General features: G+C 43.6%; 3 protein-coding genes across 4 annotated transcripts; 1 reads left to right on the forward strand and 2 right to left on the reverse strand.

Moving 5' to 3' along the window:
* Positions 1 to 6: 6 nt before the first annotated feature.
* LOC6040077 (tuberin) lies at positions 7 to 12,706 on the reverse strand. 2 transcript variants are annotated; one of them, XM_038251702.1, is made up of 6 exons: positions 12,261 to 12,706; positions 11,299 to 12,200; positions 8,822 to 11,244; positions 2,282 to 4,445; positions 517 to 684; positions 7 to 445 (listed from the first exon to the last, which is right to left on the reverse strand). In XM_038251702.1, exons 1-6 carry the CDS (start codon positions 12,334 to 12,336, stop codon positions 197 to 199), a joined length of 5,982 nt encoding a protein of 1,993 aa, XP_038107630.1. In that variant the 5' UTR covers positions 12,337 to 12,706; the 3' UTR covers positions 7 to 196. The 2 variants fall into 2 exon arrangements, with proteins under 2 accessions (XP_038107630.1, XP_038107629.1); XM_038251701.1 differs by having other exon boundaries at positions 8,792 to 11,244.
* An 8,688-nt stretch (positions 12,707 to 21,394) lies between these two features.
* On the reverse strand, positions 21,395 to 22,929 carry LOC119767605 (zinc finger protein GLIS1-like). The gene is made up of 6 exons (XM_038256533.1): positions 22,920 to 22,929; positions 22,460 to 22,766; positions 22,208 to 22,383; positions 21,983 to 22,147; positions 21,692 to 21,916; positions 21,395 to 21,625 (listed from the first exon to the last, which is right to left on the reverse strand). The coding sequence occupies exons 3-6, from the start codon at positions 22,241 to 22,243 to the stop codon at positions 21,419 to 21,421; spliced, it is 633 nt and encodes a 210-aa protein (XP_038112461.1). The 5' UTR covers positions 22,244 to 22,383; positions 22,460 to 22,766; positions 22,920 to 22,929; the 3' UTR covers positions 21,395 to 21,418.
* A 1,303-nt stretch (positions 22,930 to 24,232) lies between these two features.
* On the forward strand, positions 24,233 to 25,312 carry LOC6040078 (viral IAP-associated factor homolog). The gene is made up of 2 exons (XM_001849495.2): positions 24,233 to 24,442; positions 24,535 to 25,312. Exons 1-2 carry the CDS (start codon positions 24,437 to 24,439, stop codon positions 25,228 to 25,230), a joined length of 702 nt encoding a protein of 233 aa, XP_001849547.2. The 5' UTR covers positions 24,233 to 24,436; the 3' UTR covers positions 25,231 to 25,312.
* The last annotated feature ends 939 nt before the right edge of the window (positions 25,313 to 26,251 follow it).

Genomic DNA, 26,251 nt, shown 5'->3' on the forward strand with positions numbered 1-26,251 from the left:
AAGTTGTTGTAACAGTATTTGATGGTCTCTTTATTATTCCAAGCTTCCGTTCTATGAACATGCTCAGAGGCGTTTTGCCAGCAACCAATAAAGTGCACATCACATTAAGCAATAAAAGTAACGCAAAGTAGAACGGGGTGCAATGAATCGTTCCTTCCGGCGGAGTTCGTAACCCCCCACAACAATCCCCTTCCTTCTACTGAGTATAAACGGTGAAATCGTCGCCACGCGTCGTCGAGGCCGTGGTCAGATCCTGCGCCGATCCGACACTTCCGCCGGGACCACGAACCGGCCCACCACTGCCGGTAGTCTGCTGCTCCTGCGTGTCCACACTGCTGGCGGCCTTGGCGCGTATGTTCTTAATCTTCCGCAGCCGCTCCAGCCAGTTGGATGCGTACGGGTTCTGGTTTTTGATCTTGAGCGATTGCGACACCAGTGAAGCCAACTGGAAATGAGATGGAGGAGAAGGAATGTTGGTGAGAAAGTGTATAAACTGCAAATGAAGATGCCACTCACATTTGCATGCAGTGCCATCTGGCGGGCCAGAAGCGGTGCGCCCGAATCGGACACAATCTTGGGCTTGGCGCTCACGTGCTGCGCAATTTCGTCCCGAGCCAGCACGAAGACGCGGTTGCTGTCCAGCTCCATCGGTTCGATCACCACGCAGGCGTAGTTAAATTGACCCTGTGAATTTAGTGTGGGAGAATTTGGATGATTTAAAAACAGCTTGTACAAAATGTGAATATTGCGGTTTTCGTTTAATTATGTTTTTGTTCAATCTATTTGAATTTGATAAATTGTCACTTGTATCCTATTTAAATTCTTAAATTCCAAAATTTCGAAATTCTCAAATTCTTGATTTCTAAATTCTGTTATTCCTTAATTCCTAATTACCAAAATTCTGAAATTCTGAAATTCTAAAATTCTAAAGTTCTAAAGTTCTAAAGTTCTAAAGTTCTAAAGTTCTAATGTTCTAAAGTTCTAAAGTTCTAAAGTTCTAAAGTTTTAAAGTTCTAAGGTTCTAAAGTTCTAAAGTTCTAAAGTTCTAAAATTCATAAATTCTTAAATTATAAAATTCTTAAATTATAAAATTCTTAAATTCTTAAATTCTTGAAATCTTAAATTCTTAAATTCTCAAATTCTTAAATTCTTAAATTCTTAAATTCTTAAATTCTTAAATTCTTAAATTCTTAAATTCTTAAATTCTTAGATTCTTAAATTCTTAAATTCTTAAATTCTTAAATTCTTAAATTCTTAAATTCTTAAATTCTTAAATTCTTAAATTCTTAAATTCTTAAATTCTTAAATTCTTAAATTCTTAAATTCTTAAATTCTTAAATTCTTAAATTCTTAAATTCTTAAATTCTTAAATTCTTAAATTCTTAAATTCTTAAATTCTTAAATTCTTAAATTCTTAAATTCTTAAATTCTTAAATTCTTAAATTCTTAAATTCTTAAATTCTTAAATTCTTAAATTCTTAAATTCTTAAATTCTTAAATTCTTAAATTCTTAAATTCTTAAATTCTTAAATTCTTAAATTCTTAAATTCTTAAATTCTTAAATTCTTAATTGTATGTGTGTGCAACCAACCAAACGGGACCACGCGGTCGCTTCTTACAAATTGAGTTGTTTCCATGTATTTTTTTTTTAGATCTACATTCTATACATGCAAATAACTCGCATAGGCATTTGGAAGGTGTTAGCTCTGCCGAGCTTCGGTGACCCATTTCTACGCTGGCTAGCCGAGTGCGAGGTACTTCAGCTTTATCGACAAGCCCCCCTGAAGAACGTTTGGACCAATCGGATTCAAACGTTATTTAGAACTTCCGAACCCTTGTCAAATGGACAAGGACCCAGCGCGTATATAGTTGATAGTAACAGTATTCCTAATTCCAGTCATAGCTCACCAAGTCGCGAAGGCATAGTGGTTAGCATTTTTGCTTACCAATCCAAAGGACGGGGGATCGAACCCCGACTCGAGCGACTTTGATTTTTCGTTTATGTCATAGATTCAGATTTATGTGTTCTTAACTTTCTCGTTGGGAGCAGATGGGAATCGAACCCAGAACCATTCGCTTACAAAGCGAACACCGTAACCAGTCAGCCACGGCCGCTCCCTCTTAAATTCTTAAATTCTTAAATTCTTAAATTCTTAAATTCTTAAATTCTTAAATTCTTAAATTCTTAAATTCTTAAATTCTTAAATTCTTAAATTCTTAAATTCTTAAATTCTTAAATTCTTAAATTCTTAAATTCTTATCTTAATCTGAGGCCACCTACCTTGATCGTCTTCAGGTCGTACGGGTCGCCGCTCTCGTTGTACACGATCGACACAAAGTCGTTCCCGATGTGCTTCTTCTTCTCGTTGCAGTTGGGATCGTGCCGGTGGTTCGGCATCAGCGTCGCCACGTGGAACGTCACCTGCACGATGTCGTCCTGCCAGATGTACGTGAAGTTCCCGTCCTTGCCGTTACACTCCAGATCGATGAAGAAGTTTTGCTCCTTCGCCTCCTTGATGGCGACCAGGGTGCCCAATTTGCGGAGGAATTTCGCATATCGCAGACTTCCAAAGCGGTTCTTGAGGATTTCCGCCTCGTTGCCGGCTTGGCCGGGTCCAACGTACAGGACGCCGATCTTGTGCTTTTCGAAGGGCGCGATCAGGTCGAGCAGGTGGATGGCCCGATCGCTGGCGTCCTTGTCCATGAGGATGGGCTTCTCCGAGTTGAGTTGACCGCTGTGGTAGAGCTGCAGAAAGACGAAGCTCGGGCTGATGACGGAGCGGGTCGCGGCACCGCCACCACCACCGCCGGCCTGTTCACCACGGAGGCGCGACTGGGCAGAGCTTTTACTGTAGCCGCCCCACTTGAGGTTGTCCCGACTGTAGTGCTCGCGCGCTACGGAAATGGTTTTGGAGCGCCCGCGGGGGAAGTCGTTTTCGTTCGAGGTGGGGTGCATGGTCCCGGCGCCGGAGATGGCGGGGAACGCCGGGGAGGCTGTGCCCGAGTTGGACAGTTTGCCGTTAATGGCGTTGCGTGCGAGGAGGCGCGGGGACAGCGGGGCAGGGGATTGAGGCGGTTTGGTGGTAATTTTCTCCATCGGGAGTTTAAGGTTAAGAGAGGACGAGGAAAGGGTTTGGGCTATCGGATTCATCATCATCGCTGGGGAAGCGATGGTCTCCGTAGACGAGCTGGTCGCTTCGAGGCGACCTCCGGTGATGGCGTCATCGGCAGAGTGTTGCTTCTTTGGGGCGGATGTGGTTGATGGTTCTGCCTCGGAGGATTCCGGCAGAGAAGCCGACGGGTGGAGAGTCGCTCCGGATGTGGTGAAATCTGGCTGTTGCCTGACATTTCCCGACGCTCGGACGGTCAAGCTGTCACTTGGAGGAGCTGGAGTGGTAGTTTTAGGTCCACTTGGGGGCGTTGATCCAGCTATTTCTTCCGGGATCGCCTCACAGCTGACGCCTTTTCCGTAGTTTTTCTTCTTCTGTTGAACTTCCATTTCCATCGGTCCCTCGAAACCCTCGCCTTCCTTGCTGTTGATCTTGTTCAAGAACTGGTTCTTCCAGTTGGAGCTCATTTCGGGACTCGAGTTTACTCGACGCACCGGATTACGTGACCTTCCCTCGGGATCGTCAAATGCCACATCGTCCTCATCTTCGTTGGCATCTTCTGCAACCGCCCCGTGCCGCGGTATATCGATCGGGCCCGTCGTGGTCCCAATAGTAGCCTCATGCGGCTCAACCAGCACATCTTCGTCCTCTCCCATGTCACTGCTCTCTTCGTCCTTCCGGATCTCAAATACCTCGTCCGAGATGGACACTTTGGTAGCCTTCAACGTGGCCGGTGGAATCTGAACCGCTGATGGACCTGCAACCACGTCCAACTCTTTGCTGGGAATGACCGCCGGTGGAACTTCCCCACCACCAGCAGTCGGAACAACCTGCCCGAAAAAGTCCGCACCCACGATGCCTCCGTCCAGGCTGGGCACAAACAGTGTCGTCAAGTCCTGCAGCGGAAACTCTCCCATCGACTGGTCATAGTTAATCTGGTTCTGCACCCTCATCATCCAGGACAGCATTCCTGTCGGCCGTCGAATGCAAATCTCCGCCCAACCCGTGCAAGAGCACGCGCACAGTTGAATCGGCTTGTCCGCGGCATCCCCCGTAGCAGCAGTCGCACCCGCCGCCTTTTTGCTGGTGAGCGTCGCTGCCGGAGTCTGCTGCTGCTCGGTGGAACCGCTGTCCGCCGCCGTCGGATCCGGGTTGCTGCCCCGGCGGGACAGCGTCTCCAGCGAGCTCGACGAGTAGCCACCCTCCTGGGAGCCCTGGCGGAAGAAGCGATTTCCGGTGGCGTTTCCAGCTGATGATGCTGAAAGCGCCGCTGGTGTTGAAGAGGACGTTGAAGAGCTGGTCGTCGCCAGATCGGTGCTGTCGGATTCGTTTGCGCTGGTTGTGCGGGATGATAAGGGGGATTAGTTTGAGGGGCATCGAATATAGGTGGGAGCGTGGGAGTAAAATGTATGCGATTTACCCAGCTGAATTTGTTTGACAAAGCTCGGATCGTGTGTTATTTCTCAGAATTCAACTACTCGGATTTGTGAAAATTAAAAAAAAAACAAGCCATAAAAACTCTACACCTACTCAGGAAAAATAGATAAAACCTTTACCTAAACAAATAAAAATTATTTTAAGTGAATCAAACCATCCACTTTCACGACCCCCGGGTCTTTTATAATCTCTATTGCAAGTTTCTGCTCGGACTTATAGGATAGCAAATTTGCCACCGAAACAAGCCCATCGCGGGGGTCAAATAAGGGGTTTTGACGTAGACTACGTCTTACTCGAAGGTACTGGGGTGCCATTCCAAAAAACCCGGGCCGAAGGCCCTGGATTACTGCGTCATCCGTCAAACGCTTATAACTTCCTTCCCTCAAATCGAATCGGCACGATTTCTGCTGCATTCGATTCGAAAATTCTCACGATTCACGATCTTATTCCGGTAATGTATTTCAAGTATCTAGCTAATTCTTCAAAATTAAGCTATGGAAAACTCTATGTCCACATATAAAAACTTTAAGTAGTCTATGCCATTCCGGTTATGTCTGTGACATAACTACTTTGACTTTTTTTTTCAATTTTTGCTCTTGATTATTTTCAAAATCAATAATTATACCTAGAAATGCTAAAAGTTTTTAAAACTTTTTAATCCTTTTGAAAATTTCAAAGAATTTAATTTATAAATTATTATTTTTAGTTTTAAGTATTTTTTCAATTTTAAGTATAAACATTGAAATTACGAGCCATGGTTTTAACATTTTACTGAAAAAAGTGTTTTAAAATGCATTATACACCTGCTCAATTGTTTTATCATCGTTAGTTTCCAAAACGTCTAAGTATTGACGATTTTTTTATGCGAAAAATATTTTTTTACGGTGCTATACATTGGAATTTCATTAAAAAAAATCATAGCGTTAAAAAACAAGCCCAAACATGCTAAATATGTGTAGCAATGCAGAAAAATGCATTTTAGATTGTTTTCAGTTGATAAGATTTTTATTTTCATAGAAATTTTTGAAGTTTTTTGGAATTATTTTTTTTGCAAAATATTTTCAACGGCCTAAATTCAAAAAAAAAAATTTCAAATTGGAGTTTTTTTAAACTTTTGAATCTAATAAAATTTGTTATTTTTCAATTTTTGAATTCTGTTTAATTTTTTTTAAATTAAAAAAAAAAATCCGCGCTTGATTCGATTTTTTGTATATAGTAAAGAGATAGAGCAAGAACCAGACGGGTCCTCGACATATCTGTAAACTTCCGATTTCATCAGGAAAAACTGAGACCAGCGTGTATTTAATAAGGAGCAAGATAGAATAGTTATCACAAAGTTCGATATGGGCTGATCTCACCAAAATGCGAATAAAATGGTTTAAAAAGCACTTTTAACATTTTATTTTTCCTCAATTTTCGAGCCATAAGTTCTATCTTCGAATGCCCGCTGGTCCTAATCTTGGCAGGCAACAAATCTCTCACGAACGCACAAAGTCAATTTTTTCTTAGAAAAACTTTATATAAAAAGTTAAAATTTGCACTCAAAAAGCTAAATACAGTAGTTGTTCGGTAACTGGGCGTTGTTTAACTGGGCTGCTTTTTAACTGGGCGCTCGATAACTGGGCCGTAGCCCAGTTAAAAAGCAGACAAACGTCAAAAAACCAAAACAAACCAAAATGACCGAGGGGTTGATGGATGCAAAATCATATTCAATAAATAAAAAAACTTTTTTCAAATTTTTGTTTAATTTCAAATTACAATTAAAGAAATATGAAATGTAAGCTTTGTGAATAAATTTGAGTAACTTTTATTTTTATATTTCATCTGGAAAATATTATGCATCGGTGGTCCCCTCGTTATTTTTTGTTCAGCCCAGTTAACGAGCAACATTCGGTGACTGGGCTACGTTCTCAGCTCAGTTTCCGAACAACTACTGTATAAAGGTAAAAGCGAATTTTTACACTGAAACAAAAAAAAAAGTACAAAATTCCTTTATTGTAGGAGTTTTGCCTCCTTTTCTTATTAAGTAGGGGAACAGCATCTAAGCCCTTCGTGACTCTAATGTTGCCATATTACGATTTTGACGTAGAATATAGGAATTTTGCACTTTTTTTCATTATTGGCAGAGCACGTCTTGCAGGGGCAACGAAGGGAACAAGAATGAGTTATTCAACAAGAGCAATTCGCTATAAACTATTTTGTGTGATTGGTTCAGCCGTACAAGTCTCCATACAATTTTGGCTGCTGTCCATACAAAAATGGTATATAAATATTCAAACAGCTGTAACTTTTGAGTGAATTTTCTGACCAATTTGGTGTCTTCGGCAAAGTTGTAGGTATTGTTGAGGACTTTTGAGGAAAAATAGGCACACGGAAAAAAAATTGCAGATTTTTTAATCAACTTTTTTTTCACTTAAACTCAACTTCCCAAAATACGTATTTTTTTGATTTTCGACATTTTTTGATATGTTTTAGGGGACAAAAATCCGCAACTTTTGAGCCATAGAGAAACATGGTCAAAAAATATGCCGCCGAGTTATGATTTTTTGAAAAAGTAGTGTTTTTTGGAAAAAAATGAAGTTTCATGCAAAAACAAGTTTTACATTACTTTTTAATGCAAAATTGAATTTGCAATCGAAAAGTACTTTACAGATTTTTTGATAAAGCGCTCCGTTTACAAGATATAGCCACCGAAAGTTTTATTTTAGCGAATTATTTGCAGTTTTTTTAATTTTTAAAAATAGTGACCATGAGTGACCATTTCTAAAAAAAGAAAAAAGAAATGGTCACTTATGGTCACCATTTTCAAAAATTTAAAAACTGCAAATATTTCGCTAAATTCAAACTTCCGGTGGCTATATCTTCAAAACGGAGCCCTTTATCAAAAAATCTGTAAAGTACTTTTCAATTGCAAATTCAATTTTGCATTAAAAAATATTGTAAAACTTATTTTTGCATGAAACTTAATTTTTTTCCAAAAAACACTATGTTTTCAAAAATTCATAACTCGGCAGCAGATTTTTTGACCATGTTTCTCTATGGCTCAAAAGTTGCGGATTTTTGTCCCCTAAAACATATAAAAAATCTCGAAAATAAAAAAATACGTATTTTGGGAAATTGAGTTTTAGTGAAAAAAAAAGTTGATAAAAAAATCAGCATTTTTTTCCGTGTACCTATTTTTTTCTCAAAAGTCCTCAACAATACCTACAACTTTGTCCAAGACACCAAATTGATCAGAAAATTCACACAAAAGTAACAGCTGTTTGAATATTTACATACCATTTTTGTATGGACAGCAGCCAAAATTGTATGGAGACTTGTATGGGTGAACCAATGACGCTAGCTTATTTGATCATAGGGAAGGCCCCCACAAAGTTTAAGTCAAATCAAAAAATACAACAAAAAAAAATGGTCGAAATCGGCCGATTTCGTAGAGAGTTGCTCACATATCCATCAAGTCATGGCATACTTATGCGTATCGTCAACATTCATACACTCAAACCCCGATGGTTTGACACCAACTGTTGTCAAACGAACGGGGTCACGTTTTAGTTTGACACCCTTTTTACACGGAGTTCACACTCACTACCAAACGTTTGTTTTGATAGTGTGCGTGAGCGCCGTGTAAAAAGTGACAGTTCGTCACTTTTTAGTTTGACTTTGACCAACCAACGGGGTACAAACTTAAAAAGTGTCAAACGATAAAGTGACCAACCACCGGGGGTTGAATGTATCACCTATGTTACAAAGAAAATAACTGGAGTTTTTTTTTTTTAAAGGTCCAATAAACTAAATTTTTATTTTTTACTTTTTGGATGTTTTTTTGATACCCCTGACTCAAGGTGGTTTCAAAAACCTTTTGAAAAAAAAACTCCAGATAAATAGAATATTAACAGTTTAACTTAGGTACTGTAACAGTACCTATGTTAAATTATTAATTTTCCATGATTTATTAAAAAAATGCTTCATCTGTAAACTGTTTCGAATGTTACGAATGACTGTACTTTAGAACCATTAAAACCAACACAGTAACAGTCTAAACTCTTCAAAAGATGTCGTACCATCGCGGTAATTCTTTTATCTAACCTAATTCTGGGAAATAACTCGCAATCGTCTATGCGCGCAAGCTGCATTCCAATTAGAAACTATCTAACTCTAACATGCAAATCGCAACAAAACAGAACAAAAAAAAAAAAAACCCCAGCAAAATGAACACACTCACAAAAAGAAACCAATCCTCTTACCTACTATGTTGCAAACTTGCTTTGGTATACCTTTTGTTGACGGCGGCTTGCGACTCGAGGACCCCGGTGCCCATGCCCGAATCTTTGTTCGAGCTCGAATCCGCAGACAATCCGGTGCTGGCGGTGTTCGGTTCAGACGAAGCTGCCGCCGCAGCCGCCGAAGCCGCCACCGTCGTCGTCGTCGTCGTCGAGGACTTGCTGTCCTTGCACATGGTGAAGCACCGATCGCAGAGTCCGTTGCGCAGCGGAATGGCCGAGCAGCCGCTGGTCGTGATCGTAACAAGATTGTGGCCGAGGAGCCACGTGTTGGATTGCCCACCGCGGAGGAGAAACTCGGCGGCGGGACTGCGCTTCGCTAGGCCGGAGCAGGGCGAGTACGTGTGGTTGGCCATAAAGTCGATGCACGTTTCGGCGAGCTCGGAGTGGAAGTTGTAGAGGTCGCTGTTGAAGTTGGGTTGGTTGGTCTTTTGTTGGGCTTGTTGCGCTTGCTGGATTGTGGCGCGATCGCCGGCTCCGCGACGTTTGGAGCCTTGCTCGGTTAGGCTGGAGCTGCGCTTCCGGTTGGAGGAATCTTCGTTGACCTGGGAGAAATCGGCGCGGGGTCTCGAGCCGTCCTGGAAGGGCGTGTGCACGTTCGAGTCAAGGGCCTTCACGATGTAGTAGACCAAGTTTTTGCGCAATGGCAGCCGACACTTGAGGAACCAGCCGGCGATCACGTGGTGGGCCAGCGATACGGTGTAGTGGTCGTAGCGGTACGGGTTCGTGTAAGGGAAGGACATTGCCATGACGTACATGTAATCGACCACGACAAAGTTGGCGATGCGATCGTTCGGTAGGTGGCTTAGGGTTGAGAGGAACTCCAGGACCGGAACGGCCACCGTTATGCTGGTGGTCATTTTGCTGAGTTCGTAGAGTAGATTGGGTAGTTTGGGCACCAGAGGATCGGGCATCTCGAGCAGAAGGACCGTCAGGGTTTGGATGCAAATTTGGGGTCGTCGAGAGATGAGGCCGTTCTTGAGGACGTCGATGATGTTCTTTTTGGTGAGGAACTCCAAGTGTTGGTGGTATGTTGCGAGACTGGCCAACACGGGCAGCACCAGATCGTGGATGTCCGTTTGGGTAGGTTTGTTCGTGTAGAAGATCAACTTGTCTGTGAGCATCCGATCGTTGAACATCCGGAACAGCGTTTTCGCCAGCGAGTCCACGTCGTTGCCCTGAATCAGGGCCTTGTTCTCCATGATGTTGGGTAGCTCGGACAGAACCAGCTGAATAACTTCCCAGTCTTTTTCCTCGCGCAGGCAATCAACAATGATTTGACAACCGCGTTTGATCGAAATCGTGGTCAACCCTGCCGAAGGCATTGCGTCAGCCGCTTTGGCGTCCTGCTGTTGGGCCAGGTTCAGCTGACTCGACGATTGACCCGATTGTCCGGCCACGCTGCTCGATTGCGGCGGCTGAGTGCTCTGATGCTGAAACGGCCCTTCAACGCCCAAATAAAGGCTGAACCGAATCTTGGTCGATTTGTCCGTCTCCGGGTAGCCCACGTGGAACGACGCGTTCGCTCGGGCCTTCAACATCCACTTGAAAATGTTGTACCGAACGACGTTCACCCGTTGGAAGACGATCGGCCTTTCATAGTGCAGCTCGAGTTGACGCAGCAGCAGGTGAAACACCCGGATTGCGTGCGCCGACGGCAACCGGTACAACTTTACGCCGAATATCTCAATCAACCCATCCACCAGCACGATAATGTCCGCCACGTCCCGCACCGAGGTAACAACGCGTCGATCCTGCGCGTACCAATCGTACGGACGCTGCAGCATCTTCCCCACAATCTCCAACAACTCCAAGCAGCGCTTCGTGTCACAATGCATGATAAAATTGATCAACGCCCCCGCGACGGCCGTCCTCACCTCCGGATCCATCTCGTGCACAACCCCAGCCAAATGCACCATCACGATCCGGTCCAGAATCTCCTCCTCGTAAGCCGCCCGGTTGATGTTCATAATCTTCACCAACGCCTGCACCGCGTAAATCCGGATCATCGTACCCTTCATCTTGTAGAACCGGTCCATAAACGAGCACAACTCCAGCAGCCACTCAGGCCGCGTTGCCGAAATCTTCGTCGTCATGTATTCGATCAAGCGCCTCACGGACGCCTCCGGCCGCTCGCTCGATACCTTCTCAATCAACCCGTAGATCTTGTCCGGATCGGCACTGATGTCGTTCCGCTGCAGCAGATCCTCGATCAAATCGAGCGTCTCGTGAAAGTTCCGCACCACATGGTTATCGTTTGGCAGCCGGTACTTGGCCAGGTTGGACGAGATCTCCGTCATGATGTCGCAAATGATGTCCCACGTGGGTTCGTTCAGCTCGGGGCCATTCTTCTGGATCAGCCGGTGAATGCTGAGAATCACCTCGAACGTAACCACTACGTGCTCACTTTTGAGGGCCTGCAAAGAAGGTGGATTTAGCTTAATTTTACAAACTTGAGCCACGTTACTTACGTTCCAAAAGCTCGTCAGCACGATCGACGGCGGACAGTTGAGGATGGCCGATCCGCTCACGCCCCACAGTCCCATGTTGGTGTGAAAGATGGCCCCACGGAGCAGCGCCTCGTCCCGGTAAAAGGTACGATCGTTTAGGATGTTGCACATGGTGAGCAGCGTCGCGTGCCCCAGCGCCGTTCCAAACAGGTTCTTCATGATCTTCCACGAGGTTTGGCAGTACGCTTCGCGATTTACGGTGCGACACAGGATCACGATGAACAGGGTGAGGATTTCGTTCGGGATGATGGCGTACCCGGGGAGGCAGTCGAGTACGGTCAGGGACAGCAGGATGGTTTGGGTGTCTTCGACGCGGCATGTCAGATCGAAGATGTAGTTGACGATTCCGACGAGGAAGTTTTTCTCTAGGCTGGCCGCGTTGTACTTGACCAGGTTCACGATGAGTTCGAGCAGGGGAACGATGAGGCCGGCCTGGTCGATTTGGGAGATCCATTGGACGAGAAAGGAGCCGATTTCTTTCTCGAAGTACTGGATGTTCTTGCCGTTTTCGGTGAGGCTTTTGAGCATTTCCAGCCGGTAGGCAATGTCCTCGGGCTCCTCGTGGGACACAATCACCCGGAAGAACTGGGCCCGCATCAACTTCAGGTTGTCGTACTGACCCTTGATGAGCTTGCAGTAAAAGTTGAGCGCAACGTGCCGCTGCTCGGTGGACTTGTTCCCGACAATCAGGTCCTTCGTCAGGTGCCACAGCAGCTGCACCGAGTCCACTTCGAGCCGGTACTTGATGACATCCTCGCTCAAGTCCTTCAGGGCCTTGCAGCGTTGACCGACGGGCGTTTCCGGCTGCAGTTCCCGCTCCAACTCTGCACTGATGGGAAAGTAGTTCCGGTCACGGTGAGTAGCTAAAAAAACAGAAGACCAAATTCAGCTAGTATCGGATCAAAACATTGCAAAATTCTCACCTCCGCTGGTCTTGGTGATGCGAAAAAACTGCTTCAGCTTGTTGAAGGTGTTGTTGTCCTTGTCCTTGCTGCTCATCCTGGAGCAGCCGGCGGCACCTGCCCTGGTACTGTGTGGTCGGGTGCCGGTGCCAACAACAACCCTGTCAGAAAAAAACGCAGCTGGGAGGGGGGAGTGGGTGGTGGAACAAAATATGGGAGCAGCTGCAAATTCTCAAAACAACTCTTCAACCGCAATCTACACCATTCAAAACGGGCCAATTCCCTAAATCAACACTTCGAATCGAAACTACCGACGCAGTTGTTCCGAAATTACACACTTTTGCAGCTGGAAAAAATGGTTCGATAGTGGAAAACTGGCACCGAAAAAATTGGCTCGACCTGCGAACTTGCTGCGACTGACACAATATTTTTCCCCTGCTGCACCCGAACGACTGCACAGCTGAGAAAAATCGATCTGACAACAAAACGATCAGACGCAGTTTACGCAAATGAGGAACCGACCGAAAATTACGTACAACGATGAGATTGTAGGAGATGAAGGTCAATGTAGGGCAGCGGAATTGTAAAACCTGTGCTGTAAAACTAGTGTTGAAAAGTTCAAAATTTCAGCACCCATTTAAGTGCTGAAAAGTAGAACTTCGTCTTTTGATCCATAGTGCGTGATGGTGCAAAATCTGATTTGGGAGACATGATTTTTTGAAAAGAAAAAAGTGTTTTTGGAAGATATCAAAAATCAGGACATAAAAATTATTAAAAATCATTTCTCAAATCAAAATCAAATTTGCTATTGAATAGTACTTAACAACGTTTTTGGTAAAGTGTACTGTTTCCATGTTATGTTTGAAATTTTATGAGTTTAAAAAATAATTCTCTAAAATATTTATAAAAAGCAAAAAAAAAAAATCTTTGGAACTTTAAAATTTAGACTAAGTGAAATCTACCCATTTTAAGTCTAGTAAGCGGTCGTGTTTGAATGATGCTGGATAATCTGGAGTGTTTCTGTGTTTCTTGGAATTTACTAAAACCAAGTACACCAACGAGTAGAGCAACTTTTTGTGAACATTTCTGTTTATTTTCACTTTTACTAAAAGTTATTCTATTCCTTTTACAAGCATTTAAAAACAATATTCCCACAATGTATTCTAATCAGACGAGATTGCATTTGGCCACGCGCATTTTTTTCATTTTCAGCTTAGTTCTTTCTTCTTCCAGCATTCTTTTAAGTCTGCTTAGTGCTGCCAATTGTGATGAAATTTTAAGCGAACACTCCCGAAAAGTAGCATTTATAGAGAAAGTTTCCAGGCATCACTGGCTCACTCCAACAGGCGCTGCTGGTGGCGTTGGTGGCCACCCTTTGTTCTTTATTTGCCTTCGCTTCTCGCTCAGTTTTCTTCAGCCTTCGACTGGAATGGGTCGGCACAAGTCAAACGTCGAAAGACTTGGCGCGTTTGGTTTTTTGATGGCGCTTGCTAATTATTTACATGTTTCTGGATTATTTTTAAAGTGAGTGACTAAGTAACGGTCAAAAGAACATGTTGCCGGTAGTTGGAAGCAATTTTATATCTTCAGCGCTTTAAAAACGTTAGCGCAAGTGAAAAGATATTGATGACGACTTTCGTTAAGCAGTTAAGCTCTCATCTTGCGTGTGGATGTGTGTGCCAAAAAAATGATGAGAAAAGGACTCGCAAAATAGAAATTATGATCAAAAGTGCATCAAATTTGATCTATTTGGCCAGTAGGTGGAATATATTTGCGTGCCTACTCGAGGCGGTGCTGTTGCTGGTATGTTTATAGCCTAAATAGTATTTTTTGGAGCACCAAACTCTCCATATGACGAAGATAGGCGTTTGATTAAAAAGGGTATATTTCCCCTGTTTGTTTTCGAGATACATTCTCACAAAGAATTCGAATCGATATATCAAAACTATTGGTCAGATTTTCAACGTTAAAAATTGGAGCTTTTTGCGAAATTTTCTAATCTTTTCAACAAAAATATTTTAAGAATTTCATAATTTGGTTCGAAATCTGAAATAAGGAAAAATATTTGAAAGATATCTATTTTTAGACCTTTTCAAAGTTAAGCTGGATATAAATTTTGTTAAATGATTTTTAGTGAAAAGATCAGAAAAGTTCGCAAAAGTTTCAATTGCACTTTCCTATCTTCCTTCTCACTCACCCTCAGCGTTCAGCGATTGTCAAACAGACAGATGCGCAGTTGCAGTTTCTGAGAAACTTTCTGGAACAACAAATGAAAATGAGAGAAACATATTGGAACCTAAAAACTTTTGCGAAATCTGAACATAACGGTGAATATTTTGCAAAACTTGCATTATTGAATGGAAAATGAGGCAACAAATTGCGTTAAACTTTAAAAATAGGCTTGTTTTAGACTTATTTCATGGCATTTTTTTTATTAGGTCCTTTCGGTGCTGGGACCTGGTAAGGATCTAGTTGGCCCTTGTAATTACATTTTTCTTAAAGCTAAAAGTAATTACTAAGGATTTTGTGTGAAAATTAAATGTTAGTGGGAGGGGAGCCGATTACCGGCGGCCTACTCGGGGTTAGTAGGGGATGGGATTGATGTTCTTGTTTTAGACTTTTCGTAACAATTCTATTCCAAATCTTTTCCGCCATTTTCGCATGTTGTTCCAGGATTCTTCACAGCAAGCAATCAGCTGATGTGACAAAACGTCAAACTCGAATTTTGACAATCGCCGAAGAAGAGAATAGTACAAAGAAAAAAAAAAACAGTGTGCGGTCAAAAATGATCGACAAATTTGTTCCTGGTTCCAGGCTAATTAGGTGACAACTCGGTAAACCTCGTTGGATAAAAGAACGTGCTGAAAAAATAATCTTTTTGCCACTTTTTAGCTTTAATCAGTATTTAAATACAGAGTGAATTCGCTAATTCGAATAGAACTGCATTCGCATAGGCGAATCGGAATCCTCTAATTGGAATGACTGACAGCTGTCAAAAGCATGAAAACACGTGCTTGGAAAGCATCGAACAATGTGGTTGAAATGTCAATAGAGCTTTATGACGTTTCGCATACACACACTAGCGCACCATTTGATTTTGCTGGCCGGACAAAATTTAACCTCAATCTTTTTCGTGTACGTACACGCAATACATACGCACGTAGATTACTCTATATAAGTTTGACAACCGGTTTTGACGTTTGAGTGTTTTTTGTTTGAATATATTCGAATTGCCTAGGAATTAGCGGACATTCGAAGTAGCTAATTTGGAAATAACGAATCCGCTCTGTACCAAGATTCGCAATTCGCAATTTTCAGTGTAAGAACGGGCCTTGACCGATCTTATGCACTAGGTTCCCAACGAACACGCACTGCCCTTACACCTACATCTCACCCTTGCTCTGAGTCAGTACGAGCAGCACGCTAGAACACGCTTTGAGTGTTCGTGCCAGGCATGCACACCTTCTTTTCCGGTTACGCATTTTAACTCGGCCGGGGGTGGTACATTACGTAGGGTTTGATGTAAGTATAAGCGCCTAACCATTTATAGTGTGCCTAACAACTTTCATTAAAGCAAAAACTGTTTTATTTTTAGTTTGAATTCAAAAACTAGTTGTTATTTACTGTGTTTTGTTTTCTCCTGAAATCTTTCCTAGTGTTGAGTCGTGTTTTTATGTTGCTATTTCTTTTGTCGCGGTGTTTTGTTACAATTTTGGTCCTAAGCATTTTATAAAAGTTTTTCAAAAGTACAATAGTAATATTTGTGTTAATTCTTTGATCACTCCAAAAATGAGTAAGGGCTCGAACCTCATTTGTTTGAAGAAAAGGATAAAGATTGAAAACAATGGACAGTGAAAGAAATATACTATTTGAAGAATCAATAGTAAAAGAAAGATAGTAATTTATAAAGTAGATAAAGAAATTAACAATAATTAATAAATAGAGGTAAAAAAACAAGCTTAGATTGTATTGAGGGCAATTTATAGGCCCAAATTTGAATATTGGCCCAAAATGAATATTGAATTATTCAAATAGACAAATAAAGAAAAAGCACATGATAAACAAAATTTACTGCCAAATTAAGGATTGATTGATTGATTGATTGGTTGGGAAGGGGGAAAGCAGGGAAAGCAGAAAGTATGTTACAGCAGCATCAATTGGTAAAATAGAGTGAAAAAGCGTTGAGAAATAAGAGAATCAAATGAGTACAATCGAAATGGAGGATAGTAAACAGAGCCGCGTTAGAAAATCAGTGAAACAAAATAAACAGAAGATAGGTGGTAGATGAAATGGAAAGAAGAGAAACCCCGTTGTGCGATGTTTCAGGTACATCCACAGCAGTTGACTCAACATACTGCGAATCAAAACAATACCGTCTACAATCACAAATTACTTCCCTTTCCCACATTGTCGCGCCCCTTTCTTTTAGCCGTCTCGACTTTGACCCACGGTGGTCAAAGGTTTACGATCCGTTTCCACAGGCCACCAGCTAGGTCATCATGAAAACCAAGCCAACGTGGAGGTAAGAAAATAGGACACTTGCAAGGAACCAGAGCTATACTGTCTTGATCAAGTATGATCTAACAGGACTACGGACGTAGTCAGTGACGCTCCTTCCAGGATGTTCCTCGCCTGAGCGTCAACTGAAGAGGTATCATCAATGCAATCCGCTCTGTACCAAGATAATAAAAAAAAGTTATTTCAAATCTCGCTTAATTTTTCAAAAGGTCATATACACATAGGAAACCCATGGCGCATTGGTTGTTTTGAAAAAGTAATCTAAAAATTTAACAAGGTAAATAATTTAATGAATTATTCATTGCATTAGTTTTAAAAATGCAATTTTTCCAAGAAAAAATGTGTAGATACTTGATTATAACTAAGCAGAGTTTGTTATTTCTACAGTTTTTTTTAAAGGTCCTATAAGCCATATGAAAGACAATAGTTTATAGGCATAGCATAGCATAGCATTGGTGTCTACCCGTAGCTGCTACTTCGTTATTGACCAGGACCCCCAAAAATTGCTCCGTGGACCACAGATGAAAAGTAGGAACCAATCATCACCCCTTCGCAATTTTCAAAGGTCCCTATCATGCTGATCAATACCGACGCCGGCCACGACCAGTGGTAAGACACGGGGAAGTGGATGGGAATGTTAGTCCGATACTTGAGTGATGGGACCGCCAAATCGACTGCGTCTCCGACAAAGTATCACATGAGTTTTGAGGGGTTAGTAAGATGGGTATGAGGTCAGGATTCACTGTGGTAGGTGATGCGACCATAAGCAATTTGTTTATCTGTTGAAATTTTAAAATCTTAGGCAGCCGGCTGCGGAAAGATACACAATCATTGATTTAGAAATAGTTTTAATTCGAACGCGGCGCCAAATTATCATTCAATCCCCCGTCGGCGTGCCTTCCGAGCAACGACGCTGTGAGAAGGGCTCCTCCTTTTACTATTTAAGAAATATATTAAATTGTATTTTCTGTGGTTTCCAAATGATTTATATCAAAACTTTATAGTGAGGTTTGCAATGATTTCATCGTGTTGCAGGATTTTATGACGAAATGATCCGAAAATAGTAATCTACGAGACCGACAGAATTGCGAAAAATAGTAACTGAAAGTTTTCGTTTCGAGCAGTTATTAATAAAGTGACACTATCACGAATGGTGCATTTTTAAGCCGAAGTCGTTATAGGTAGTTATATCTTTTACGTTATATTTATAATTATCGGAAAAATAAGATCAGAGTAAGAGGAGAACGAATCCATAAAAACGACGCATGAACTCGAGTTAGACATTCTCGTTTAACGATCGGTATATTATTTTTTACGCGACTTGAAAGAAGGAAAGAAGAAAAAGAAAAGGGAAAGTGGGGAAAAATATGTAAAATATAAGATACATACATACAAAACGGCTAACATCCCTCTTCCTGCCACAAACACAAACACAACATAAAACAGAACGCTCTCACCCGGGTCACGGCCTAGCATGTAGTTGTCTCTCGATCGCTGCCGCTCCACCCCACCGAGCGACGGGGTGGCACAGAATCGCCGTCCAGCACCTCCCACCCTCTCGCTGATCAGTCGCATCCTTCTCGTGCTGCTAGCAACGCAGTTGCAGTTGCTAACTGCAGTCCACTTCGGCCACCCCAATCACTGCACACCAATACGACCAGAACGGCGCGCGCCGTAAGAGGCACTCACTATCCCTCTCTTCTCAACCCGGGGAAAGCGGGGAAAGCAAGCAGTGGATCTGCTCTCTACTCTTCAGAAGCCCGCTTTTTCAGCATAAACTCTGTTGCCCCACGATCATCAGCACAAAAAAACGAACGAATTTTATTGCGCATTTTGCACTTTACTAGAGTCTTGCGCAATTATTTTCATCACAGTATTTTTTCATCACAGTGATTTTTCTTCACAGTGATGACGACGATATCCGTTGCTATGGCAGGCTGTTTATTTATTTGTTTATTTTTGGAAGTTCAGAAAGCTCGTCCAGCTCAGAAAAAGTGTTTGGACCGGCTAAGTGGAGGGACAACGTCTTGTTTCGACTGTGGAATCGTGGTCTTCGGTACCGCGATGCAGCGGTGTTGCGCCGGCATCTTGGCTTATGGTGAATCTTTGTCTTTTTGCTGGGCGGATGGTGGACAACCAGCTTGGATCGGTACAACATCCGACTGAACCGGCGCTATGGTCCTGGGGAAGGAGATGGGAAGGTGACAGACGGCGGCGGTAAGAAGCAACTGCCCGGGATTCAAGCTACCCATGCGGATCAATCCGAGATAGACGGATGTCCGGAGTTTCGCCTTCGGAGAGGGCGATTTGTTATCATTGGCTACCCTGGAGTTTGTTCAAACTTTTTACCAATGCTATTTAGGACATGTAATCCTGTGTAATAAAGTCTTTCGAAAAAAATGTTCTTCCCGGTTCTACCATAAATACGGTAGTTAAGAGTATTTAGTACTGTTTTCACTGAAAAATAAAAAGGCTTTTCAGCCAATTCATGGCCTCGGGCCGTAAGAATAATGGTACCGTTTACTGACTCATTGAACATAGCTCGAGGTGGTCGATACAATTATGAGCATGAGCATGAGCATGAGAGATCCCCACCGTTGCTGAACAGAACCGTAATCTCGTGATGATCGATAGAATTATGCCCTCGAACTCATTAGAAAAAATAATCCACCAAAAAACCCAACAGTGGCAACCACAAGAATCGATCCAGGAACCTTTAACAGACCATCTCAATGACTTATCTGCCTCGGCCACCACAGCTTGATGACTAGATTGTGGTCAGAAGTCGATGTAGTACACTTGTTTTGTCTTGATGGTGTGATGGAAATTCGGTTTGCCAACTGTGATGAAAATTTTCCCGCAGCACTCTACTGAGGTGCAAAGTGCGCAAAGTTGACAGTTCTCAGTCCTGCAAAGCAGTGTGATGAAAAAATCTAGGCCTAGCACGATCGACACAAAACTCTAGAAATTGCTGCAAGGCGCAATATGTTACACACTACTAATACACTCACACCCAATCTGTCAAACCCAAACGGTCATCGTCTGACTAACACAACCACACACGCAAAACTTGTATGCAAGTTGAATAATTCGATTCCCATTACACCAACACTATTAAACAGATCCCTCTTCCGTCGACGCTTGCGAGAAAAAATGCACCACCGACCGCAGGAAAAACATCGCGAAAAGCACAAATTAACCGGGAAAACCAACGAACTCTACCACTTCCACGAAGAACCTATATGCACCGATCGACTGACACCACCATTGCAAACCAAACCCTCGAAATTCGAGCAAAAATCGCGAATTTTGACCAGCAACCGAACACGCGCGACTCTTCAACTGCAACGCACACCAATCTGTCCTATCCTAATTGTTAGCGTATTTTTCGATAAACGATTCTCGTCTATCTAATCCTGAAATGATTGCCTAAGAAGTAACAAGTTTGTGGTTTACTGCATTCACCCAATTACACACACACACACACACACACACACACACACACACACACACACACACACACACGCGCGCACACACACACACGCACGCACTTACACACGCACACACGCACATACACACACAACATAAAACGAGCTCACCAAATTCACAGGATCCTATGGCGTCGATGGTTGTTGGCTTTGATCACTAAAGCGATTAATTTGAAGACTCTTCAGCCAGCATTCTGATCACATTCTCAGGAGCGACAATTTTAAGTTTTAGCACTTTTCGAATTTCACTCCCCCCTTTCGCCAAGAATTTCCTTTGATTCATTGTGATTGTAATTTTTTTTAAGTTGATAAATATTATTTCCACTTGTCTGTGACAATCACTGCCACACACACTTTCACCCACTTGACACTTCATACAGCAGCACACCTCGAACACACGCTTACCAAAAAGAACCAAAAAAATGGTAATTATCATGATTTTTGGAGTTCAACTCGGATAACACTTTTTTTGGTAAAGTGGGTCGAACTGGCGAAATCATGATTTTCATGAACTGCCGAGTTCGAGCATGGCGAAATATTTCACTGGCTTTAGAGGCTTTGTAGGTTGCCTATCTTTGGGCGCTTTAGCTTTTTCTTTTGGAATCCGAAATAAATTGAAATTGAAAATAAATAAACAGCGAATTTTTTTATTTTTATTCATAAAAGCATGTTTCGTGAAGTACAATATATTTATATATTATTCATCTGCAGATCCGACCTTTTCTGTTACCGTGACCTGAATGAACAGGAGAAGGACCAAGCGTTGCTGCTGGAGGTTGTCCCGGCCGCCAAGGTGATGTTCACCGATGTACCGATTACTTCCTTCGAGGAGGAAACTGGGGCGAGGAAGCAGTTTTGTCAGGCGACTGCTGCTGGAAATCGTCACGTCCAACTTATTTCAATCAATCTCACCCTCTTCGAGCTCGTCAAACACGACTGGTTGGGGTGGAACTTGCTGACTGGCTTCCATCCATTGCCGTAGACATTGATCTGGACCGCTGCGAACTTCCCGGTGGGATCGGATCGTCAAACGACGAGTTGTAGTAGCTGCAAGGGCGCATCGGCCAGATCGAGCTCCGTAGCGATGCTTGGCTTCTCCGCCAGCTGATATCCACCGAGCGCATGTTGAAGTATCGCGCCGTAGCTGATCCGGGTTCAGGTACGCGTTCGACATCATCGTGTTGGTGTTTCACGACAGCGGCAGACGTCGTAAAACTCCCATCCGTCGTCTGGCAGTTGTCCTTGGCGAGGGGCGATGACGGAGTCGTGCCTTGGTTCTTGAACCGATTCCGAGTACTTCCGGTAGGCGAGCACCAGCTGTCGCTGTGGCCGGACCACCGAGGTCAACAATTTCCCGCAGGACAAATGGCAGATCGGCGACTTGGAATTAAAGAGACCATAAGTAAGACAAGCTCAATACGTCACTAGGTCAACTATCAAACTCACCTCCAAATCCTCGTCCGCGTACGGCCAAGCCGGATCAACTTCGAGACTGCCCAGCTGCATGCTGCCACCGTCGCAATCGTCCATCAGCCTAGCAGTAAGCGCCGAGATCGACATCGGACTACTGATCGGCGGTTGACCCGGCGAGTGTGCGTCCGACTCCAACTTGATGCTCCGACTGCTCATGCTCGTTGTCTTGCCACTCTGCATGTCCTCCGGGTAGTGATTCTGAAAGTAATGCAACGGTTAGCGTGAGGCCACAGCACAGGCACAGCTTGTTAAAACTAGTCTTACCGCAATGCTGTAGGTGCGGTTCTGGTGTTTTGCATGGTCGGACACGTTGTTGAACGCCTTGCTACAACCCGGGTACTCGCCGGTATACGGCTTTTCGCCGGTGTGTGATCGCAGATGGGTTTTGAGGTTCTTAAGCTGGGAGTATGCTTTGCAGCAAACTTCAAACTACAAAAAGGAAGCGAGGTTAGAACCTGACATTGGGTTTAGCTGATGATTTAAGGTGACCATGGCCGACCCGTTCGAAGGACTTGTCTTGTGCATTAGGACGTGCGGGGCTGGTTCACGTATAACGCGGGATGTCTTCTGCAGAGCATTGCTTGTGCTGTCCGCCTCTTGTCGTGTCACTGGTTGGACACGGAGGTTGTCTATTCCTGCTTATTGCTAGAGAGTTCGTTGATTTGCTGGAAATAGAAAGTTCGATGTTAGTTCGTGCTGATCGGGAAATCCACTGAAGAACAAGCTGAAGAAGCTTTTTACCTGCGACTTGGCCAAAAAATGTCCCAGCTGAGGCGGATGGTGAAGCGGGAACATGCTGGCTGTAGGCAGATGATGTCCGGGTAGACCCGGCAAAAAGCGCCGGTCCCAGCGCACTATCCGACAGATGTCCGTACGAGCCGCTAGTACTGCTGCTACGAGAAGCTTTCACCAGCGAGACCAACGAGTTTGGCGAGTACCGAATCATGGAGCGTGGAATTCCGGTTCGAGGTAGGCCAATCCGTGCCCTGTGCTGCCGCGCTTGCTGATATCCTCTGTTTCGGAGTGACTCGGAATCTCTAGAGCCGGCCTAAATAATAAAGTTAGTTGCATAATAATTAGTACAGCACATAACTGATCGTAACCTAGGTCATACCGGTTCAAAAGCGGTTGACCTCGAGTTCTTGCGGATGGTGATGGTATCGATACGAAAATACGGGAAGATTCAACCGGCGACGTTCACCTCTTTTGCACATCTTGGTCGAGCGATCACGAGACGGCCTGAAACTAGAATAAAATAATTATTAAACTTGTTTTGAAAAAATCATTAAATAATTCCGTCCACCGGCGGACGGATTCCTTTGCGTTCTTGTCCAGTAATCCGTCCACCGGTAGACGGATTTCTCTTGCGTCCTTGTCCAGTAATCCGTCCACTGGTAGACGGATTCCTCTTGCGTTCTTGTCTAGTAATCCGTCCACCGGTGGACCGAACCTTTTCGCCAACATTGGAAGGCACTCCGTCTAACGGTGGACGGATTCCTTTTGCGTCCTTGTCCAGTAATCCGTCCACCGGCGGTTGGATTCCTCTTGCGTTCTTGTCCAGTGATCCGTCCACCGGCGGACGGATTTCTCTTGCAAAACCTTGTGCCGTAATCCGTTCACCGGTGGCCGGAACCTTTTCGCAAACATTGGAAAGCAATCCGTCCACCGTCGGACGGATTCCTCTTGCAAAACCTTGTGCGTTATCCGTCCACCGGCGGACGGATTTCTCTTGCAAAACCTTGTGCCGTAATTCGTTCACCGGTGGCCGGAACCTTTTCGCAAACATTGGAAGGCAATCCGTCCACCGGCGGACGGATTCCTCTTGCAAAACCTTGTGCGTTATCCGTCCACCGGCGGACGGATTTCTCTTGCAAAACCTTGTGCCGTAATCCGTCCACCGGTGGCCGGAACCTTTTCGCAAACATTGGAAGGCAATCCGTCCACCGGCGGACGGATTCCTCTTGCACTCTTGTCCATTAATCCGTCCTTTTCGCCATGAAAAATCCGTCCGTTATATTTACCCGAAAATCAACCCGAAGCTCCGGAGCGCAAAAACAAACTAACAATAAAGACGAAACGTTTCAACGAATTTCAAAAATTTCGCTAAGTCCAAAATCGCACTTTCGAGAGTTCGCTTAACTGAACTCGGTTTTTGGCGATTTTTACCATTTTTCGAGTTCGCAAAATCACACTTTTTTCAGTTCGTTTAAGCGAACTGTCAAAAGTGCGATTTCTGAACTCCCAAAAGTGCGATTTTCAGTAACCGTGCAGTCACCATTCCGGGGGCGCTTTTCTCTCTTCGTTCCTTTTTACGCTCTTCGTTGCCTCACTACTACTCTCCGGCACTTCTCAGAAAACAAGCTCTACGTAGAAAAACGCTCTCTAGACTTCCTTTCCAACAAAACTCAAACGGCTCTTTCTCTTTGAAAGACAATAGTTTATAGGACCATTAAAAACTCGATTTTCTCTATTCTCATGTATTCATGGCCAGTATTCGCTTCGCCTACGGTAGCAATGTTTTAGTCTGACTTTTCTTTCTTCGCATGACTAAACTGCATGCGCTCGGCACTCCTCTCAATATCCAATTTAGTTAGATTGAATTTACTGTTAACTGTGAATTGAAATTAGTGCTAAATAGTGAAATATCAAGTATTTCAGTTGTACTTAATTAGAATAGTTGTGTTTGGTTTAGTTACATCCCCAAAAACTTAACTCAAAATGCAGGTAAGCAACTCGTTTACCATATATGGGCAAATAAATATCCGGTCAAGGCTGATTCCATCGTACTGATGATGTTCCGTTCCCTCGTTCCGTAGGACCCCAACGAAGACACCGAGTGGAACGATGTCCTCCGCGCCAAGGGAATCCTTCCGCCGAAGCCAAAAGAGGCGGAAATCACCGAGGATGACATTATCGGCATGATTGAGAACACGATCGAGCAGAAGGCGAACGGCGGCAAAGACATGTCCAAGATGGGCCTGGACGAACTGGACGAGCTGGAAGATTCCGAGGACGAAGCTGTGCTGGAGGAGTACCGTCGCAAGCGGATAGCCGAGCTGCAGCAGCTGGCCCGGAAGGCCAAGTTCGGTTCGTTGCTGGAGATTTCCGGCCAGGACTACGTGAACGAGGTGACCAAGGCCGGTGAAGGAATCTACGTCGTGCTGCACCTGTACAGCCGAGGAGTTCCGTTCTGTTCGCTGGTCAATCAGCATCTGTCCCAGCTGGCGCCCCGTTTTCCGGCGACCAAGTTTGTCCGGGCCATCGCCACGACCTGCATTCCGAACTACCCGGAGCGGAACCTGCCGACGATCTTCATCTACTACGAGGGCCAGCTGCGGAAGCAGTTTGTGGGGATGATCGAACTGGGCGGCACGAATCTGACCTGCGACGAGCTGGAGTACATGCTGGGCCAGACGAAGGCGATCGAAAGTGGCATCACGGAGGATCCCCGGAAGGAGAGGGCGGTCAAGGACAAGATGTTCGCGGAACTGGCGGACAATAATGATTGGTAGAGAGTGGTGGCAAAGTTTTTCATTTAGCTCAACGAAACACATTTGTACTCGATTGCAATAAAACATATTTTTTACATTAAAATTTTAATGATTTTTAAATTTCCATGTAAAATAGTCAATCGGTTGTACCGGCCCCTCTCCGATTTCAATGAAACTTTTTAGACATGTTATCCTGGTTATCCTACGCTTAGGTATATAAGTCGTGTTTTTGTATATGAAGCAAGTTTCACTCGATAATGACATTTGAGAAGGGCGTAAGTGTTTTAAATAATTTTGTAATTTATAATTTAAATATTGCTGCATCTCAAAGCCGTTGCATCGTATCAAAAAGTGGTCAAAGACAAACTTATAGGAAATTTAACGAGCTTTCTGAAAAAACAACACCGAAAGAAAAAAAGACACGAAACCCGAACGCGGGAATCGATTCTCCAGAATATTTTACATAAAGTCTCCATATTGAAAAAGTTCAAGCGGCTTCCGAAAGTTTAATTATTGTCATTTATTAACATTTGAAGTGCGCCATTGCATTATAACGCTTTGAAACATCACAAACATTAAAGCGGCCAGGCCTACTGCGTTAAGTTTACCTCAGAGTTGAATTGTATTGAGTTTGAGCACGGATTGTTCAAACAACGACACAATTCTGAATCAACAGGGGAGGAAGAAGTGTGGGGAGCACCATGCTATAAAAGTTTGGGATTCAAGATTGCTCAGGACACCATTTGCCGTGGTTAAAGCGCCACAACTCGCTCTTTCGCATTCGCATTCAATTTAATAAAATTACTCATTCTTGAACGTCGTCTGTACCAAAAATAACAGAATCGAATAGTATCACATTTAAAAATAAATGCTGAATAGTGATCTTCTTTTCAGTATTGAAATGAATGCTGAAAGGTTGAACTTTTTTAGGACTTGTTTCTTAAAGTAAAAACCTTTGAAAACATAAAAATATTTACGACTGTTAATTGACAAAATACATGAACATTTTACTTATAATTCCACTTGTACGGACCTCGCTGCA

This window comes from Culex quinquefasciatus, chromosome 2 (genome assembly GCF_015732765.1).
Source record: "Culex quinquefasciatus strain JHB chromosome 2, VPISU_Cqui_1.0_pri_paternal, whole genome shotgun sequence".
Classification (NCBI taxonomy): Eukaryota; Metazoa; Arthropoda; class Insecta; order Diptera; family Culicidae; genus Culex; species Culex quinquefasciatus.

Coding starts and splice junctions, on each gene's coding strand:
- LOC6040077 (XM_038251701.1), bottom strand. CDS start 12,336: ATGAGCAGCAAGGACAAGGACAACAACACCTTCAACAAGCTGAAGCAG. Junction 12,201..12,260: donor CATCACCAAGACCAGCGGAG/GTGAGAATTTTG, acceptor CTGTTTTTTTAG/CTACTCACCGTGACCGGAAC. Junction 446..516: donor AGATGGCACTGCATGCAAAT/GTGAGTGGCATC, acceptor TCTCATTTCCAG/TTGGCTTCACTGGTGTCGCA.
- LOC119767605 (XM_038256533.1), bottom strand. CDS start 22,243: ATGCACAAGACAAGTCCTTCGAACGGGTCGGCCATG. Junction 22,148..22,207: donor CTTCGAACGGGTCGGCCATG/GTCACCTTAAAT, acceptor TCCTTTTTGTAG/TTTGAAGTTTGCTGCAAAGC. Junction 21,917..21,982: donor ACCGCACCTACAGCATTGCG/GTAAGACTAGTT, acceptor CATTACTTTCAG/AATCACTACCCGGAGGACAT.